The 21,612-nt window shown below is 31.4% G+C and overlaps 2 protein-coding genes across 3 annotated transcripts; one reads left to right on the forward strand and one right to left on the reverse strand.

The window, feature by feature from the left end:
- Positions 1-3,118: 3,118 nt before the first annotated feature.
- Positions 3,119-4,042, forward strand: LOC109795055 (uncharacterized). The gene has a single exon (XM_020354465.3). It carries the CDS (start codon positions 3,337-3,339, stop codon positions 3,880-3,882), a length of 546 nt encoding a protein of 181 aa, XP_020210054.1. The 5' UTR covers positions 3,119-3,336; the 3' UTR covers positions 3,883-4,042.
- A 4,347-nt stretch (positions 4,043-8,389) lies between these two features.
- RFR1 (REF4-related 1) lies at positions 8,390-18,282 on the reverse strand. Of its 2 annotated transcripts, XM_020371300.3 has the most exons (12): positions 17,857-18,282; positions 16,420-16,530; positions 14,918-15,265; positions 14,276-14,595; positions 14,084-14,175; positions 13,555-13,915; positions 12,524-12,734; positions 11,815-11,929; positions 11,523-11,684; positions 10,390-11,044; positions 9,940-10,146; positions 8,390-9,694 (listed from the first exon to the last, which is right to left on the reverse strand). In XM_020371300.3, the coding sequence occupies exons 1-12, from the start codon at positions 18,102-18,104 to the stop codon at positions 8,577-8,579; spliced, it is 3,948 nt and encodes a 1,315-aa protein (XP_020226889.2). In that variant the 5' UTR covers positions 18,105-18,282; the 3' UTR covers positions 8,390-8,576. The 2 variants fall into 2 exon arrangements, with proteins under 2 accessions (XP_020226889.2, XP_029130394.2); XM_029274561.2 differs by lacking the exon at positions 17,857-18,282 and having other exon boundaries at positions 14,918-15,156; positions 16,420-16,536.
- Between the last annotated feature and the right edge of the window lie 3,330 nt (positions 18,283-21,612).

Raw genomic sequence — 21,612 nt, forward strand, 5'->3', positions numbered from 1 at the left:
CGCCTAGTCCTTTTGGTTGTCCATTTTCTGCTTAATTGCACTACGATTTGGTCACTGTGTCACGCAACAACCATCTAATCTATGTAAATCTTTTTGACATTATGAGGCAAAATCTTCGGTAATAACTCTAACAGTTCTTATAATTTTAATAGAATAATTTAAGTTTGAGAAAATTTAAATACTTTAGGATGAATTTTTTTATTTAGATATACAATTAAAAAAAATTAAAATTTAAACATTTGTAAAAATAATTTAAAATTGTAGAATTTTAAACTCTCCTAAAAATGTAAGAATATGAAAATTTTCTTTCTCTTTCGTCTCTTATATCCATTTTCTCTCTTACAAAGTCAACATAAAAAATATTAATAGTTTTTTTAATCATTAAATATTTTAAAAAATAATTAATTATTAAATATGAATTTTTAAAATTATCAAATATTTAAAAATTAGGTAATATTTAGTTATATAAAATTTAATCTTAAAATTGTTCTCTTTCTTTCTTTCTATATATAGTAGTCACATCATGAAGAAATGATATGGAATCTCTCTCTCTTTATATATATATATATATATATATATATATATATATATATATAGTTTAAAATCAATTTTATCAATGGTAGAATTCAAATTACCTTATACAAATTAAGAATTTAAAATTTTAAAAATTTGAATTGGTTTATCTAAATAAAATATCTAAAGAATAATAAAAATTAAAATTAAAATAATTCAAATTTTAAGAATTTTAAATTCATTAAATTTTTAAAATTTTTAATCCAAATACACTATCAGAGTTCTGTCTATAATAATCGCATCATGAGAAAATGATATAGAATCTCTCATAAAATTAGCTTATACCTAATATTTTTAAAATCAAACCAATTATTGAATCAGTCAAGACATTAATTCGAGGTTTAATGATTTAATTATGATTTAAAGATATTAATAAAATAGTATTTAAATAATACATAAAAATAATATTATATAATCATAGTATAATAATTTTATAAAATTAAAATAAAAATAAAACATCATCTTATACATTTTTATTTTTTTAAAGTGCATGTAAAAGTTTAAATATAATATTTAATTTTAAATTTTAATGAAATATTACAAAATATATTAAAAGTTTTATATTTAGGATAGAAAATTTTTAAATTAATATAATATAATATAAAATATAAAATATCATGATATAAAAATTATAAATTAATATAAATGACTAAATTATATTTTTATAAGAAAATTATTTAAAAAAACAACATTTTTTTTTTTATTTTATAATTTTTATTAAATATATTTATTTATTATTATAAAAATATTTTCAAAAAAATTAAAATAAAAAATATTTTTTTAATAAAATATCAGTTCGATCCAATTTTTTAGATCAATTTTGAGTTAAATAATCAAATTTTGATCGATTCTTTACACCCTAGTTTTGTGGTTCTTCCAAATTAGTACATAGATTAACCAATTACCAATTCGATCAATCAAGTCGGTAAATCCAATCAAATTCTGACAATATAACTTATAACAATTCCCATCAACTTGGACTTTTTCAACTACTAACAGTATGCTTGGGTATGCGTTTTTGTAAACGTAACCATATTTTTTCACTTTCCAATTCAAGAATTGAGAAGCCACAAAATTGTTGCTTTGAGTTGAACTCACGTTTACACGATTTAAACGTCAAATCAAACACACTCTAACTTGTTAAGATTAATTTCAACACAAACTCATGTGAATTTCCCTTAAATGTTTTCACAGTTTTGGCATCCACTTAACTTCAAAAGAAAGATAAATTGAGGTTTATAGAGTGCCAAAAGCTAAGTAATGATAAAAAAAAAATTTAATTCATGATGGTTCCCCTTTTTTTCTATCCTATTTTTGAGTTAAATTTAACCATAAAATATATTTTGTCAATATCCATCTATTCAAATCCCAATTGAATCTTCCACAATCTTGTAATGCAATTCTTCAATGTGGCGAGTTTCCTAACTTTTCAAAAGTTAGGCAATAAGAAAATTTTGCCATGTAGTACATAAATATTAAAACAAAAAGGATTTACCCTTCCTTTCAAAAAGAAGGAATTTCAAACCTCAAAATCAACATAAATAAGATTTTGTGCAAAAGGATAACTTTTTGATCATAGATGCAAAACAATTTGTTAGCCAAGAACATTTTCTTAGAATGATATCAATATACTTAGTTTCTTAGAACTTCACATCATTTATTAATGATGTAGTCACTATACACATTTTAAATTAAAACTTTGTTATCATCATTATAATTTTTATTGATTAAAAAAATTCAACAACTTTTTCAAGCATGACAATAATTTAAAACTCTTAATTTTCATAACCCAACAAAATAGACAAAATATTATTACACCATATTTTATACAAACAATATTATTAAACTTGATTAAAATTAAATTTTTAGAGATATAATTGTTTATGAGGTTATTTTCTACAACTACTTTCAATATCTTTCTTGGTATATCTCTCCCCTTCAAACACAATTATTTTTATAATTATAGTTAATTTTAAGTTACCATATAAATTCATTCAAATTTTTAATTTGCACATTATGTGTGATTTTTCTTCATCTTCAAATATGCTATACATTACAATAACATTAACTATGTTAGAATTTAAGATTTGGTGTATATTATCTAAAGTCAACCTATAGTTTGAAAATAAGAATTTAATGTAATGAGTAACATTTTAACATGTACATTATATTTATATTAATTTTACATGAAATATATAAATTATATTATAATTAAAATTTGTATTATATAAATATTTTCAATATATAAATTATACCTTATATTTATAATAAATATTTCATACTATGATATAAAAATAAATATAGCCATTAATATCTTTTTTTAATAAATTATAATTTAATTTTAAAAAATTAAAAATAATAAATTAAGATATAAGACATAAAAAAAACCTCTAAAAATATCCTTATTAGAAAAAGAATTCTTAAAAATGTTATAGTTTTTTTTATACCTAAAAATGTTATAGTTAAAAAATAAAATTGTTCAAAGGACTTTGGTTTCATATAATCATTATAATTGTTATATAGAGATTATAACATAATCTATGCAATTAATTTCTAGATGAACTTAATGGGAAGAATTTAATGATTTTAATTAGGAACAATTTTGGTAACTGAAAGGATTTGAAGTTCGAAAGCATCAAAATCGGAGCCCTAAAACGAGAGTGCAACAGCACGTTCCGACCCGAATCGAAACAAAACCTGATACCATGTAATAATAGCGAAACCGATCGAGATCCAGAGGAGAGAATCGGAACCTGGCGCGCGATGGCGGTGATGACGAGGAAACGACGGCGCATGATGGCGGAGGCGGCGGCGGCGGTGACGGCGCTCCTGCCGGAGGACCTGATGATCGAAATCCTGGCTAGGGTTAGGGTTAGCAACCCGCTGCAATTGAGGTGCGTGTGCAAGCGGTGGAAATCCCTAGTGGTGGATCCCCAATTCGTGAAGAAGCACCTCCACAAATCGTTCTCGGACATAACGGATCTCGCTTCCAAGGCCATGGATGACATGAACGCCTTTCAATTGCAGCTTAATTACGCCCCCGCCTTGGCGGAACTCCAAGAAGAGGAGGAAGAAGAAGAAGAAGAAGATGAAGAAGAAGAAGAAGAGGAAGAAGAAGAAGAAGAAGAAGAGGCAGGTTCATTGGTGAACGAGTTGGCTCAGTTGGATACGATGTTGGTGATGGTTCGGTCGCTGAAAGGGTGCTTGGAAACGATTAAGGTGGACGTGCAAGCCATCAGGGAGAGAGTCAAGTGTCTCCAGAGTTTTCTTCAAATTTACCTCAAGACACTTTCTTCCTCTTCTAACTGATTCGCTTTTTCCTTCTTTTTCCTTTTCTTTAATTTTGCAACTGTTGATTTATAAATAATCTCACATGGTTGCTTCTTTTTTTTTTTTTTTTTTGAAAAAAAAATATTTCAAGTCACGATGAAGTTGTGTTGGAGTAAGATATTGGGGGGTTTTCATGCCATTGTTCGTGTTCAGAGTTGGAATCAGTTTTTTTTTTTTTTTTTTAATTTAGTTGAATGCAAACAACGTAACAAGTTTGCGTCGTAACCCGATAGCTTTGTCTTCTTCTAGGTGGAACGAACAACTCTGACGCAGCCATTTTTATTATTTCTTGCTCTAGGTTTATGTGAAATTGTAAACTATTATGTTTCTGTCCCAATTCTGAAGGTAGTGAGCTCTATATATGCTAGATATATATATTTTTACAAATGTTATTTAATGATTTGAATGGCTGGTGTGATAAATCATGCCCAAGAGTTTCTCATTGTTGCTACGTGCATGGTGGAATTTTAATCTTCCATGTCACATGTCAAAATATTTCCTTAGGTTCTTTTGTTTTTTGTTATGACCCATTTTTATTATCCGGTGAGAGCTTAGACAGCGACAAGCATTCATCTTTATGCACATACTCAACTTCTACTTGGTGTAGAATACGGAGTATATTTTGATTTTAAAAATGTTGATTATATACTAAATAATGTAAGATAAACAGTTAATAATATATAAATTGTAATGTGAATTGTTACAGGAGTGGTGCGTTTCTTTTGATTTTGACCAATAAAAAACATATCGGCTCTGGTAAGTTTGCCCTCATCTGTTAACACTTAAAAAAAAAACCATAAATTTTACACCTTTATCTTTAAAGATGGAATTGTCCCTTCTCCATTGTCCATAAAGTTTTTAACATTTAATAAAATGGGACGCTTTTTTTATGATTTAGTCCTAAGGTATATCACAGGCAAAGATTTGTATAATAGTTAATTATGAATTAGCTTAATGTAAAGTGAGGAATATATATAATTTTTATGGATAAAAAAAATGAGAAATGTATAAAGTAAGAGAGAAAACTATATGCATCTTTGAAGTAGTTAACACAAGTTCTTTATTAAGAAAAAGCATATTTGATTATTTATATAGATAAATTTATCTTTATTTTTCATGTTTATATAAAATTTATTTTAAGTTAGAGTTGTCTAACTGTGCCAATTCAATCCCCTTAATTGGATCACTACGGTATAATGTTTTAAATAGGTTGACTTAACTTAGCTTATTTTTTGGTAGATCAAAAAAAAGTTCCAGCTCAAATCAATTTATCACATGTTGGTGGATTGATTCATTATATTTTTTTAAAAGAAAATAAAAACAAAAAAATTAATTAAGTGTTTTATATTTTTAATAAATAAAATAAAGATTTACAATTTTTCTATTAAAAAACCAAGTCAATCATTTATTTCAAATGCAAATACAAATGTAAATACCAATCAAAATTTTAAATGACAACTACGTAAAATATATATAATTTTATTTTTAAAATTTTTTTTAATTGTAGTGAGTAACAAGCCAACTTGACTCACCTTGGTTCATAACTATTTGACTCATAAGTTAAGTTAGTCAAGTTAGAATTTAACGAAAATTAAAACTCAAATTTATTTTCTAATTCATCCCAAACCAAACTTTTGATAAATCAGGTTGACTCACCAGGTTGGAATTTATTTTGACACCTGTACTCTAAAAAGTTTCAAATTTTCACATTGTGGATCCACATTTTGTTGGTTCTAACATTGAACCAAATACACAATAAATTAGTTATGTTTTGTGTGTTTATTTTTACATGGATTTTTAGTTAAATAGTGGGTGTTTTGGTTGCACATTTACAAAGGATAAACACACATACTTGATGTAAAAATTGGAAGTTGTTTGAAGTACATTTAATCATAAATGTGAGTATTTGATGCCAATTTTGCATGATGCAACGAGATTTCAAAACACACATGGTACAAGTAAAAAAAAAAATAAATAAAAGGAGGACATGAGTTTGATTTTCACTACTGATGTGAAAACCTTATTGGTGGATAATTTGTAAGAATCTCTTTTAGTGTAACATTCTAAGTATACCAGAATAAAAATTTAGAGGTTGTACAAATGTGAGACTGTGTCGATGATGATTTAAAAGAATTAATTAATATTACATATGCAAACAAGATACACCTATTTTTTGATAGTTTATCACTTAAAAACTTTACAGTTAAGTGTGTTTGACTTGGAATGATTTAAGGATGGGTAACCTTTTGAGAAATTTCTTATAATATATGTAAGTAAAGACAAAACTCATTGAAAAGTCTTGTATCAACCTGTGGGGACAATCGTTGATCTAGAAGGCAACCAAGAATCTCAGAAAGGGCTTCCTCTAAAAGATTCTATCTGGTGAAAAATTCTAACCAATAAAGAATTGTATGAAATGTCACCATGTGAAGTATTATGGAGTGCAGTCGCTAAGTTGTCAAATTTGAAATATATTACACTAAGCATTTAGAGCATTGAGTGTGCCCTAATCTTGATTAGCCTCTAAGATGTAACTCACCTAAACTTTCAAACACTAAAACAAATACAAATCAGAACACACCAAATGTAAAAGTACTTTAACTAAGATTGATTATAATTATATTTGCATTTTTCAATTGTATAAATTTGTTCACTTTAGAAGAGTCAAACCTAAATATAATGTCACATGCATATGTGAGTCAACTAGTGTAAAGTTATCTTATGTTAGATATTCGGATGAAAAGTTTTGTCTTTTTTAATAGTCATATCTTACTCACTATACTTAAAAGGATAAAATATATTCATAGTTATAAATTTCAAATACATGTATAACAATTTAAAATTAGTTATAATAATATCATGAGTAAATTACACTCGTACCTCTTGTATTTTTTTTTAGATTGTAGTCAATACGCCCCCTCTACTTGGATTTATAGTGAGACCCCTTAAAAGTTGAAAAATGTTACAATCGCACCCCTTGAGTCCTCTTTCCTTTAGTGAAATCCCTTAAAAGTTGAAAAGATGTTATACTTGCACTTTTGGGCTCTTCTTCCTTCACGGAGTCTTCCTCAAGCTCCACCACCACCTCATCCTCCTTCTTTTCCTCTCCCTCTAGCACCTTGCTCATATACACCAATTTCCCCCTAAGCCTTGACCATGTTTGCCCACAGCCTAAAAAGCTCAAGAAAAAAACCTCCTTTGATAATACCCTCACCGTTGCATCGTGATGCTATAACCATTACTTACAATTGTTACTTGCAAACAACAACATAATAAGGTGTCATGGCTTACTAGCATGAACATCTACTTAGAAGTTTGGGAGTATCCATGTTAATTATTATATCTCTCACATAAACTAGTTCAACTTCTCCTTGTTATTTCTATATGTTGTAATGGTTGTAGTGTTGTAGTGTAAAGGTGGGGAGCACTCTTGGAGGAGGTTTTTTTTCTTGGTCTTGGGCTGAGAGTAAACATAATTGAGACTTTGGGGGGAGTTGGTGTATATGAACAAGGTGCTAAAGGGGGAGGAAAAGGAGGAGGAGGAGATGGTGGTGGAATTCGATGAAGAATCCATGGAGGAAGCAGAATCCAAGGGCATGATAATAACATCTTTTTAACTTTTAAGAGGTCTCGTTGAAGGAAGAGGAACCTAGAGGTACGAATGTAATATCTTTTTAACTTTTAAAGAATCTCACTATAGGTCCAAATAACATAAAGATATTGACTATATCTATAAAAAAAAAACACAAAATATACAAGTATAATTTACTTTAATATCAATTGTTGATATTTTAAATAATGGTTATTAGTTTTATTTATACATTAAAACACACTCTTGCTTTTAAAAAAGGCAAGTCGACTAAAATATAACATTGTTGTAGGTTTCTATCCACTTTTCTTTTTATATGTGGAGGGTAAAAGCAATTCATTAAAAAAATTGTGTATAGATATGATTAGTTTTTTTTTATTCATGGAAATCGGACACGGTAGAGATTACACTCAGTTTATTATTCACCTGAGCTAGATCCTATGATTGACTTTTTATTTTTCAATTTCAAGAGAAACCACCAAACGTTGTTAACGTATGGCTTGTTTATTTTATATTTGCATAATCACGATCACCGAATTTTGATTTCCGAACAAATTTTTTTTCATCAAACTTTTAAGGTTTGAAACTTTTCACCAGCTAATGCACAAATTTATTCCCATTCATGTTTCGATAAATTTCCTATAATTAGAAAAGAAATAGAAAGAGAGAAGAAATAAATATAAAATAAAATAAGTGATGAATAGAGATAAAGAAAAAAATATATAAAAATACATTGCAATAATGAAATGACTCGTATACCATTAAACAGACGGTCATGTGGGGCTTGATATAGTCTTTATTTAGAATTAGAATGTAGGTAAGAAAAACGGCCAGGCCACGAAGTCCGAGACCATGTAATACTGGCAATCGTGAAACGAGGTTAACACCGATGCCAAATGAAAATTTTAAACCATATCTTAGCTTAGATGAACGTTGTAGATACAAAATTTTCCATTCTAATACGTGCTATATTTCAAACAAAACTGTCAATTGAAAATGCTGCACAACTTTATGAACATGAAAGTTAACTAATGTACAAGTCATCCTAAAAGGAAAAGGTGCCCTCAAAATAGAGAAAATATGTTCATATTTCAGTGTCAATTATGAGCTCAGCTGCAGCACCCATTGTACCTACCCCACCAACACCCAACAAAGCAAGAGCAAGTTCCTCCTCGTTCAACTGCCTCAACCCATTGCTCAGTCTCTTCAACACGTGCACATCTACTTCCAGCACCCAGTTAGGTGTGCAACCTACCATCAAGCTCACAAAACCTGACACATAGGCACGCCAAGTAGCTGAATCACAGCCTAGAGATATCTTACCATCAAGTGCACTTGCCAGAAACTCCATGTGGATACCCAAAACCTTAGGTCGTCGCTTTGAAGCTGATGATGATGAATCAACTCCCCAAGCAAAAGCACCACAAAGAACTGCGAAGTAAGCAAGTGCATATCCACCAAGCATTGCAACCATTCCACCTGACTTCTCTTCCTGGTCTAATCTGTGAACAGATATGAACCAGGATGGCAAAGTTTCTTTTATTAATAATTGAACCAGCATCAACCCTCCTGATATCCATACTAAAGAGGCCCCAAGGGCTGCAGCAAGCTTCACCCGAGTCATTGATGCAGCCAGTGAAACCTGTCCATATTTTATACCATCTTTGGTTGCTTTCAACTTTTCTAATCGCTCCCTTGGCAGCCCATTACGTACTATTTCCCTCACAGAGTGCATCAAGATGGAAACAATTTCTTCTGTCAAGAAAACAATATCCCTGATTGAACGATAAGCGCGTAAATAGAGAATTCCTGGAGCAACTGGGCAAATCCCTCCACATAAATGGGACTTAAATCCATGTCCTAGGAGGGCTCCAACACCACCACTGCATGAGATGGGAGAGGTGTTCATGCCAAGGGTAGCTGTGAAGCAGCTTTTTAGAAGTTGAACTACTGCATCACTGTTGTGGAGGAAGACAGTTCTAGATGCTGAGAAGATAAGGAAGTCACTCCAACGTTTTGCCTTTAGGGTCCACAAGGAAGCCACAATTGGCATGCAAGGCCATGGACAACCTGCAGCGAGGCTCTCCAATGTTTGGCCAGCCAAATTAAGAAAACGCTCTGATGCCTTATCAACTTTGTAGGTTATGGTAAGGCTTGTGAAGGCAGCCAAGGGCAATGGAAGTGTGGCAGGAGAGCTGTCACCTGTGAAAATGATGACCATTGTCACAATACTAAATAACAACTTACGAATAAAGTTGGAAGATGGAGGAAGACATTTTCTAAACGGCAATTGGTATTAATACTCGTTCAAGCAGTGTAAAAGAAAATTAAATAGAAAAAATTGTAACGAAACACGAATTGTATGTGTAAATCATCTCTCCTGAAAATGCATTTATTATAAGTCGGGACTTAAAAGAATATAGAATTTAGGGTAATAACGAGAAAACCTGAAGCAAGGCTAGGCACATCAACACCAGTTGCAGCTAAAATCTTCCTGATCTGTCCCTCAACGTTCAGTAGATTTGCAGCGGGGCTAGGCCAATCTGTTCCGTTCATAAATACAGGTTTCCAAACTCCGCGAGTTACTTCAGCAGAGAAGTAACTTATTATGGTTGCCAGAGACGCAGGAAGAAAATCAGCTAAATCTTTAAGCCCTGATATTGAGAAAAGCATTTTGGTATATCATGATACTGCTATTTACATCAAGGGAAGTCTACATGAACATGAATTTGGTTACTCTTGCTCTATTTAGTGGTAAAATACATCCGCAAAATTTTTGAAACTGAATAAGACACTTCCCAAGGTTTGCTTTCATCCAGTTAGATTGTCTTCAGTAATTTAGAAATTATGAGTTCTACAAGCTATTTGGCGTTTTCCACTGATCAAAACACACATACCTGTTGCCAACTCACGTGGAGACAGTCTTCCATGAGCACAGGCTGTAAGAGCAGCATCAACTACAAAGGGAATGGCTTCAAGAATATCCCAAGCAGGCAACTTTGGCCCTATAGAGGCATCTTCATTTGCAGGTCCAGATGAGCTACTGCTTCCAGATGTAATAGTAGTTTGGCTTCCTCTATTAATCTTTCTGAACATCATGTTAAGAAGCCCCTCTACAATTTGATGAAAAGGAGTTCCATGAACAAGACCAGAGAGTGTTGAAGCTATACATGCTTGATGCTGCCGATACCACACTTTTAATTTTGGAAAGGAGTCAACAAATACAGAATTTGGCGATGATAAACTTGCTATTTCTGAGAGTCTCCTTCTGTTTCGAACTTTGTGGATGTTACCAGCTGACATTAAGTGGGAATTACGTACTAATAGTAAGTACTCAGGAGTCAATTGAGAACCAACAGTAGGTACATCTCCAATTCCATATTCAAGAGGAGGACGATTAAATCTCCATAATTTTAAAAGAAGAATAAATGCATTTGAAAACACAGCATGGGCAGATATTTCTTCCCCTGATGTTAGACTCCATGAGATATTCGGCACACAAGACCCAAAAACTTCACAGATTGGCATCAACGAACATGCAAGCTGTGGAACCTGGTTGGTGAATTGGGAAATGCATTAAATCAAATTATAATAATAAGCCTAGCTTGTGTATACATACAAGGTTCCTATACAAGGAAAACATCAATACAAGGCGTAAACAATAAATTTGTCTACTGAATATTTCCTAATTGGCTTCCTTTTAACCTAGTTTATAGCAGGAAAAGGAGAGTTAAGACTACTGAGCTGTTAGGGAATAGGTCAAACACAGTTGGAGGCGAAGATTAAGGAGTAACCGTGTATAGAGCTGGCATGAGACTAAAGGGATTAAATATTTGGGTGTGAACGGAAGGGAGGGAGATGGGAATTAGAAAAGGAGGAAAATGAAGGGAAAATGAAGGGAAGACGAAAAAAATTCAAGCAATTGGTGTAAAGGTTGAGAGTGGTACTAGGGTCTGATCTTCATCGTGTATTCACATAAATTCCATGTTCTATCAATAACACTTTAAATTAGGGATTGAATTAAACTTACCAAGCCATGTAGCGAAAATATTTGAACACAATCAACAGATGCAATTCCAACAAAGAGTACATTAAGTATTGGAGCATAATTTATCAAATAGCTGTTTCCTTCAGTGTTTTCTGCAGGAACTGGTGGAGATAACAACCTAAGAATGAAATGTACAGTGTGTTCCTGCATAAAATAGAAATCCAAATTTTATTAGGATTGGAAGGTGGTTAGAAAGAAGAATCAGCTCAACAGTTTACATTACTGAGCAAATGATTGGAGTTTTTATTTGCTCTACTGTCTAATTCTTCACTACCTGGATATTCCAGCCGCGAATTAGGGATGCTCCGCAAAGAATGGCAGCAGCAGATATCTTTTCATCTTCTGATCCTCCAATTGCAATTTCAAAAATTTTCTCCAGCTCTGCTAAGCTTCCATCAAATCCAGGAGCGTAAATTCAGTTGCTTTACCTTTTTGGTAAATTTACAAAAAAGAGCATCTGACATACCTGGCTTCAGGAAAAAAAAAAAAAAAAGAAAGAAAAACTGAAGACCAGGCAATGAAAATTTTAGAAGTAATTTAAATCCTACCGACTCATAATCACCCTTATGTTATAAAATCAGTTTAAGGTGAAGTTTTGTTGTATTTAGCAAATTATCTCATGTTTCATTATGCTAATTTGCCCATACAGTGACAGATGCATTAAACGTGAGAATGAAAAGAAAACTTCACATCACCCACATGATAGATATCCCTGAAACAAATTCGCATAGAGGTAGGCCACGATAAAAAAAACTAGTAATTTTCAACCGCCAGGCTTCTTCTGTGGCCTGTGTAGGACTGAGTTTAAAATATAAAAACTTCCTTAAAATAGTTTCATAAAGGTCATAGCATTATGGCTATGGGCCTACAAAGCGGGAACACAATAAATACTATACAAGAACACCTTTGCCAAAAATTAGAATGTTGCAGAATCTCAAATATATATGCACCGATTTACTGAATAAGACAAAATTAGATCATACCTTGTTGCAGGACTTGAAACCAAAGCATTAACCATCACTGAAGTAAGTGGGGCTCCCTTCATAAATGATGACCAGCCAGGTACTTGGGTTGGCATACACTGAGGTATTTGATTGATACGTCCATTTACATAACCTGGCCATAAGTATGCAGATGTGTCGAGTAGATTGCGCGCAATACAAGCCTCAACTATCAGATGACGCATGTTTCCAGCTGAAAAAGAAGAAATAGATTAATTAATTTAATTAAAAATGTATGGAAAATCACAAACAATAAATTCTTGGTAAACTGGTTACAAACAATGTTTCCTATTTGAAACAATTTTACCACAAAAGGAAAATTCATAATTAGCTGAAAAGATACAATGGAAATACACTGATACGTATCCTCACTAGTGTCTTTAAAGGTACATAATTTGCAAAGGATGATATAGGCTATTTTCTGTGCTCAAGGAGGCATCTTCACCATTTTTTTTAACAGGTATTCCGAGTATATTATATTAGTCCAATTGGCAATGTTCACTTTTGTAGAGTTTTCCTTTTCCCAGATTCAAATTACGCAATCTATTTGTCTTTACAAGAGGGTGATCAAGTTAATCAGACCACACTTCATAATAGACAATCACCACCTTTAAAAGACTTTGAAAGAAAACCTCTGTCAACTTTACGCAATTTGAACATAATCAGAAATGCAAATTGCGGGCTTGGCATTAAATTATGTGCCTATTGCATGACTTCCTGCTGCGTTATAATCAGTATAATTTTGAAGTGCATATTTACTTAACTAGACAACATAGATTACTTTTGCAGCAATAAGAAACACTATCATACACATCTTAGGTTGTTAAACTTCATCTCAGCATGTGAAACATGCGGCATATATTTTCTTTTTTCAAATTTGGAAGGAAATCAGAGAGATTCCGAAAATGCAAAACATCCTCAATAATGCACTGCTAAAATTTCGAGAACTTGTTCCAGCTGTTGAATATCTATATATAATTTTTAATTGACACTGAAAGTAATACATCACTTACAACAGTCAACTGGCATCTCCGTCATGCTGAGGCAGTCAAAATATGCACTACCTATTGTGATGCCAGAAACAAATAGCATTGCTTTTGCAGCAGCTTGATTTGCAGCAGCGCCAACAGATTGAGGTGGAGTGAGCAAGCTCTGATAATCACCCAGCACCTGGAGACTTGAGACTAAATCATGGCGACATTTTCCTGAAATCTTTTTCTCTATCCAGCAATCTGTAGGACCATTGTCTTTTTCATCAACTGGTGTCCCTTCCTCCTCCTCAATAAGATCGCCAACAACAAGAGGTATTATACACAAGAGCATGCATAAGCGAGTATCAAGATGAGGCATTGGGCCCTCAATGGGATCTCTTTCCTATAAATGAATCAATAATTAAATTGACGGACTAAACCACTTATGCAAATTCCTTAATTGCAAATTAAGTGTATGGTAAGGGAATAGCAGAAGTAATTGATGGACAAGATATATTTAAAACCACAACTTCACAGGATAACAGATTGAGTTGCAGAGTAAGAGTTCTACCCTCTGAACAAGACGAAGAGTTGCTAACCAAAGGCCTAGAAAAGTGTCGTGCCAAGAGGTGCCATTTATTGCTCGGAGGGTCTTTATCAAACCTACACAACACATTTCTTCATGACCCAAGTACCTAAATTAAGGTTGAAAAGACTATATCTACTATTTCAGTCAGATTCCAATAACTATTCTCAGCCTTACCACTAATTGTTTCGATGGCACTTGTTGCACTAACTTGATAACCGTCCATGGCATCCTCCAGCACCAGATCAAGAGGAATCCAGAGAGCGGAATGACTTGCACCATGACACAGTGATGCAGAAGAAGAAAGATATTCAAAAGACATAACTGTTTGGAACTTTTGCTGTGAATTTGTTTTGCATTCTCGAGACAAGACCATACAAGAATCTGAAGTCAATTGCAGAAGTGCCTCAGGACTTAGTGTTCTTGATTTTCTCAATGCTAATGAATTTGCTCCCAGAAGCTGCAGCCGCTGGTTAAAACTAAGCCAATGTACAGGCCTGATAAAACAGAAGAAAGATGCTGAGCAAATACCAACAACAATAACCGAGCCGTATCCCACTAAGTGTGACAGGCTGACATTATCATTAAAAAAAATACCACATGAAATTGCTACCATAAGAATTGTTTGTGGAATATAAGATTCCATGAATACTTTGAAATCGTTTTATTAACTCGAAAATTGAAATGAAAATGTAAAATTAGGAAGGATATGCCAAATCAAATTTATAGGAAATTTTGGAATAAACAGATATATTCTGTTTGACCATGTTAAAATTAAAATTCAACAGCAGATACTGCGAACAAATATAAAGAACTTACAAGTTTTGGCGAGCCAAGCAAAGAATCCTTGAAGATATTTTATCCTGCAAAAACTGCCCAATCATCTCAACAGCCATAAGTGTATTTGCATTTTGCAATTTCTCATGTTGTTCAGTCTTTTTATCACTATAATTATCATGCCTATCCAGTTCCATATCTTGGTATAGTATTGCCCATCTAGACTTTTTATCAGGAGTAAATTCCAGCAAACCTTCATCATCCAATGAAGCATCAAGCAACTGCCAGACAATTGAAAAAATAAATTCAACCACCAGAATGCCAGGCTCACTTTGTGACATGCCAAATATGTTGGAAAGATGAAGAACAGCATCTATAGATTTCATGACCCTGTCCATAGTATAAGCAGAAGAATTAACAAATAACCAAAGTGCACCACTAGACACAATAACCTATTAACACTAATAGTTCATAACTATCTCAAGTTCTCAACCATTCATCTTTATTCTACAGTAAAGAAATTAGGGAAGTATGCATGCACCAACTACTAGAAAAAAAATTGTCAGATGAACTATCATCTGCAATATATTTTCAAAAAACAAAACCATGTCACAACATACTGACATAAAAAGTATTGAACATACAAAAAAAAAAAATTTTTCCAAAAAAAAAAAATGAAGAGAGCCGCAAGACTTATTTACAGCCTAACACATAACCTAACTTCTGCTGAGTATAAAGACAAAACAAATGCCAGTGAAGTCAAAACATTTTTTTTATGGTACCATGGTATTGGTAGGAGATAGGATAGGAGTATCCTCCGGCTTTGCCGAAAACTAGTCTCTCTCGAGACCTTAACTACATTAAGATTATCCCTTCCAACGATGTCTTTTTATCAAACCCAAGACTCAAACTCAAAACTTTGAGATTTGAGGACCAACTGCAACACTAATTGGACCAACGAACTTTGGTGAAGTCAAAACATTTATTAAAAGAACGTACTGTACTGCACATAAAATTAAGTGTTTATCTACAAAAGGATTGAGTGCTGGCATGGTTAATTGCTTAGGAAATATTTTATGTATAAGACACATGAATATTCATATATGTAAACAATGTTGCTAAATGGTAGCTGTGGCAGATTTTTTTTCCAATCTGCCATAGGCAATTTGTGAAGGGAGGCCCACTCGGGCAACACCAAAGGCTGCAGTGGCGTGTTTATATGGCAGAATTTTGACCATCCGACATTGTTAACACCGTATGTAAATCAAATTAGAGTTGTCAAACTTGGGTTACTGCTGATAGCCTTATAACTTTAATCAAAGTAAACTCGGGATGATACAATTAAGTAGCATACTCAACTACTGAACATTTCAATTATCAATCATTGATGTAGTAGATAAAATCACATTAAATGTCAAAGAACAGAATATGATAGAGACGTTAAAACCTCACAGTATATGTAACTTGAAAGGTATAAACAAGATGAAGCAAAAATTTATTTATTTTTTTCAAAAAAAGAAAGTATTATATCAACTAAAGCTTACTTTTGATAATCTGGCCTGTTTATCTGAGATTTAAGCTCAAAAGCATGTCTTTTGACTAGTTCCAAATATAGCCTGTATGCTGCAGGTTGGACATGTCTACATGGAATAACCCTGCCAAAAGGAATAAAGATACAACACGATATATTAACACACCAAAACAGCAGTACATCAGGGAACACGGGCATATATATTTTGTTCCAAACTGAGCAGATAAACATTCCTCTATCCAGCACCAAACTATAATAATTAATCAAAAAATAAAACTAAAAAATCATGGCCGAACACGAGACCTAGAATGTAGCATCAATTAAACAACCTAACACTCTGGATCAAAATTGCGGGCAGTGAATGGAAATCACGAGCAAAAGATGAAGGATACAAAAATGAGGATGTTGGAATTGATTAGTGATCATCTCCGAATGGATAAGAGTAAGAATGTGCTTAACAGGGAGAAGGTTGAAGGGGTTTCTAAAAAGAAAAAATTATGGAAAACCGTTTAAGATGGTTTGGTTATGAAAGACGAAGACCCTCACTACATACAAACAATTTCAGATGATGCTTCTGTAAAGAGGAAAAAGGGAGGCAAAACCAGATATGATGGCAAACTATTAAGAAGTATTTAGGTTACATGTGACTTCACAAACCTATGACATGCGACACAGACAATAGTGTGCCAAAATCCATGAAGCCAACCCCACCCACATAGCAGGAGAATGGCTTGTTTGTTTTTGTAAGAGAAATCACAGTGCAAAAATCATTAAAAGTCTGATTGGATACAAACTTTAGGAAGCTTCTCTACTGAAAAATGCTCATTATTTTCAGAAGACAAACTCAGATATGCGCTTGTATTAAAAAAGACTCCAAATAAATGCTAGTTGGTTATGACTCGGATCGGAAGTTATAGTATTGAAAAAAGTGAAAAACATGTAGCAGTAGCTAACAGTAGCTAGATTTCCTTTGTGAGCACGATTAACTTAGAAGAAAAATATCACTAATAAGTAGCTTGAAACAAATCAAAAGCCCCTTCATATGGGAAAAATTGTACCATCCATGATTTTCACGGCATTATTAGAAACCGGAGGTTCATAATTACATCTAATTCAGATCAAAACAAGATCGTATAAATCGGATCCGATACTGCAAGGACAAACGAGCTCTGTATTGTACACAACACACGAGAAAGAAAAAAAAATCACCAGAGCCTCACTCCTCATTCCGCAACACCTTCTCATTAAGCTAAACGATCTGAACTCGCCATATTAAAATCATTATTGTAAAATAAAAAATAAAAATAAAAAAACACTGCTAAGGTAAAATTGAGCTCATAATTCATAAAAGTAACAAAAGAAGGTATGACGATGGAGCGAAACGCTAAAAGAAGAAAGCACTCGACGAGAACGCAGCAAAAGTGTAGCGAAGGAGAAGGGGAAAATGGACCTGACAGAAAGGAGAGCGAGAAGCAGCATAGGAGGAACGATGTGCAGCATCAATGCCTTATCGAGAAACTTCCAGAGAATAGGGACATTGTTGTCCCAACAAATGTAAGAGACCAAAAACTCGGCGAGTTCGAGGGAGGGAAGGGACTCTCCGGCGGAGTTGAGATTGGAATACATCTGTAGAGCCCAAAGCAGAGGATCGCTCCCCTTCTGCTGCGCCACCTTTGTCATCTCCGCCACACCCTCCATGACGACATACACAACAAACACAACACAGTAACCTCTCTTGCTTTCTTACCCAATTCTCCACTTCTGATTCGCCACCCTCACTCCCTGCCACTCCAAACTCTTTCTGAGTGCGTTGCATTGCATAGAATTGGATTGGATTTTTTTCATTTAAGTCAAACCGGTCAGGGGCATTTTCGGAATCTCGCTTCAGGTATCCAGTTCCTCGGGGGTCGTGACAAAAAAGTAAACGCACGCACAAAACAACACCCCTTTTTGCACTGCTATTGCCATTTGCCATGCCGCGTGTGCGTGGTCGTTTTGTTTGTACCTCTCCACCTTCTTTTCTTATTATCAAATAAAATTCATAAAACTTACTAAATAAAGAAAAAATAGCTTAAATTACAATTTTTAAATATTCGTAGATAATAAAAACTTTAAAAAAATTTCAAGCGTGTGGTTCAGCGGTAGGGATTGATCCATGCTTAAACAAGATCAAGGGTTCGAATCCTACCTTGTATATGTACAGATTAGTCACTGCTATCGGTGGATACTCCAGGGACGAACAAAAAAAAAACTTAAAAAAATATTTAAGAATTAAAAGTATGTTAAAATATTTTTAAAAAAAACTCAATTATTTAATAAATATGTTAGATTTTATTGGTAATTATGTTAATAAATAGTCTTAGAAAAAGAATTATTTAGTGATAAAATGAATTATTTTATTTAGTGATATTAATATATGTGCGGTAAAGGCCCTTAATTCACGATAGCTATCTAATATTTTTTGGTTATTGACATTGCATTTTTGTTATTGATGGCTATCTAACCTAACTGTACTTTTGTTGTCTCCAGGTTTGAATTAATGCGTTTTGCAAATTTGTTGATGGACATGAGATTAAGATATCGATAAAGTTAAATATATACGTGACTGTTGATCTATTATGAAACAAGGGTGGTATTACGTTACATTATAATATAAAGTAAAACAATGACATCAGTGTTTGATATTTTAAGTGATAACAATAATGTCTCCAAATTTTGAGTCCTTCAAATGATTGGTTTTTATAATAATTATTTTAAAAACTATATTCAAGATATTTTGTAATTAATTAATAATGTACAATAATTATACCGGCAATGTATCAAAATCAAATAATGAAAAGTATAAAATAAGAGTAAAAATTAAAGTAACTAATATTTTAGGATGTATAATTCACATGGTAAATATTTATTATATATAATTAAAATTTAATATAAATTATATGTTAATAAATATTATATTTAAAATTTACATAAATAGATATTAAAAACAGATAAATTATATGGTAAATTTATGATAAATAATTTATATTATAATATAATATTATTTTTATTTATTAATATTTTATTTAAAAATTATAATTTAATTTATAAATAATTATAATAAAAAATAAACTAAATAAGAAATTAAAAAAATTCTTAAAAATTTTCACGTAAAAAAACTCCTAAAACTATTCTATAAATATCCATGTTTAATATATAAAAGTTAATTTAATAATTAAATAATTATAAAATTTAACTGACATTAGTTTATATTTTTTACAATGATTAATTTATACTTAAATGCTCTTTTATTTTTTTATTAATATTAAGTAATTTAAATAAAATATTAATGAGTTTTTAATGACTACTATTATATATATATATATATATTAATTTGAATTTGATTTTAAATTCAAATATTTATATTTATCTTTATACAAGTAAAAAATAATTGTTGGGGCAATTTTGTTACTCAAAATAATAATATATAACTTATTTTTAACTTATTTTATTTTTAGTTTATTAAAATATATCGTTAAAGTAAAAGGCGAGTATAACAAATATATATTATTGTTAATATGTGTAAAACTAAGGCAGTCTGAAGTAACTGTTCTTGTTTAAAATAAAGATAATTTGGTCATTAAACTATTTAGACAGTTAAATATATTATATTTTTAAATATATATATATATATATATATATATAATAAGAATAAAAATAAGGAAACTTAGTAATTAAAGTAGAATTAAAAAAAACTTTCATTAATTTACATTTGAATGTTTTTATCTTTAATCATATATTAATGGTTACCATTTCGTATTAAGTAAGGCAAATAGAAGGTATTAATTAGTTTTTAATGAGTACTATTTTCTATTTATGTTTAATATTGATTTCAATTTGATTTTTAAATTTAAATATTTATGAAACCACCTGCTTTACTATTTTATTTTTTTTATTTTTTTTGACAGGCACTATTTTTAATCTTGACTTTATTTTACTTTAAAATTATATTTAAAATAATTTTAATTAATTAATAATATAAAATACTTATATTAAAAATATATCAAAATCTAAAGCATAAAAAGTAAACAGTGACTAAAATTTGTCCTTTTAAATAAATCAACCAACTATACTCTAATTAAATTACCAAGTCTTGAAAATTAAATTGAGCAATGTCTTTAACCTAGCTAGTGTAATCCCATGACATTAATTTGCCGATAACTTCCACGAATAAGCATAAGTCTATGCTTACTCAAGTATCAAAAGGAAAATTATTCTTACCGTTAACGTCATCATCTTATTTTTATAAAAAATAAAAATAAAAAGCAAAATAAGATATGATAATATATATAATATAACCATTAGGATTAATCTAGAAATTAAAATAATTAGAAACCATGTGAATTTAGATTTAATTTTTATTACAATCATTTTTATAATTTTTCTTATCTTTATCAAAAAGATAATATATATAGTATTATTTTTCGAAAAATCGAAATTTAAACTTGTTGATTTTACGTAGGGTGAACATTTAGGATCGAATATCCACGATATCTAACAGAAAGAGATGTAAAGGGGTGGATTGTACTTTCAGTGGTTGGAAAATTTGTTTGGGGTGTTGGTAGGTTGGCATGGCATGGCATGGCATTTCAACTGTGCAACATTTTGAAATTGAGATTGTCAGATTGGGTCTTGCATAATTATAGGCTATGGCTATTATGATGTGTCTACGGAGGAACTAGAGCAGTTGAAATCCATGGCTTTTCCTCCATAAATCATTAACGCGGAAATCCCATTACACTATCCTTTTTATTTTCATTTTTATAATTCCCACTACTCTTTTTCAAACAAAATTAATCAACCCATTAATTAAGTATCTTATTATTAAGACTCAGTATGGATACTTTAAGTTTAAGCTCATCTTCTTCTTTTTTTTAATCTTGAAATTATAATGATAAAACCTGTGTTTGAATATAGCATTTTTTTCACATTATTATAACTTTTATTCGATTTTAGTAGTCAATCAATTTTATTTAAAAAAAAATGAAGATAAAATTAGGCCTATAAGTATTCTTTATTATAAAGAATTATATTTGTTTGACACTAGTAACTCGTTAAAAAAAGTGAGTTGGCAGGAGTTTTCAATTTATTCCAATATTAAAAATATATATTTATTTTGTTTAAGGTTTAAGTTTTGGTTGACGGAGCTTTCGAAAGTAAAGTGGTT

The sequence above is a fragment of the Cajanus cajan genome, chromosome 1 (assembly GCF_000230855.2).
Source record: "Cajanus cajan strain Asha chromosome 1, NIPB_CcT2T_4, whole genome shotgun sequence".
NCBI lineage: Eukaryota > Viridiplantae > Streptophyta > Magnoliopsida > Fabales > Fabaceae > Cajanus > Cajanus cajan.

Bases quoted from the DNA above. Each gene is read 5' to 3' on its own strand.
- LOC109795055 (XM_020354465.3), top strand. From the start codon at position 3,337: ATGGCGGTGATGACGAGGAAACGACGGCGCATGATGGCGGAGGCGGCG.
- RFR1 (XM_020371300.3), bottom strand. From the start codon at position 18,104: ATGGAGGGTGTGGCGGAGATGACAAAGGTGGCGCAGCAGAAGGGGAGC. The intron at 14,596-14,917 runs GTAAGTTCTTTA...CTGTTTTATCAG, and splicing joins TGCTTGGCTCGCCAAAACTT to GCCTGTACATTGGCTTAGTT. The intron at 11,045-11,522 runs GTAAGTTTAATT...TTCACCAACCAG, and splicing joins TATTTTCGCTACATGGCTTG to GTTCCACAGCTTGCATGTTC.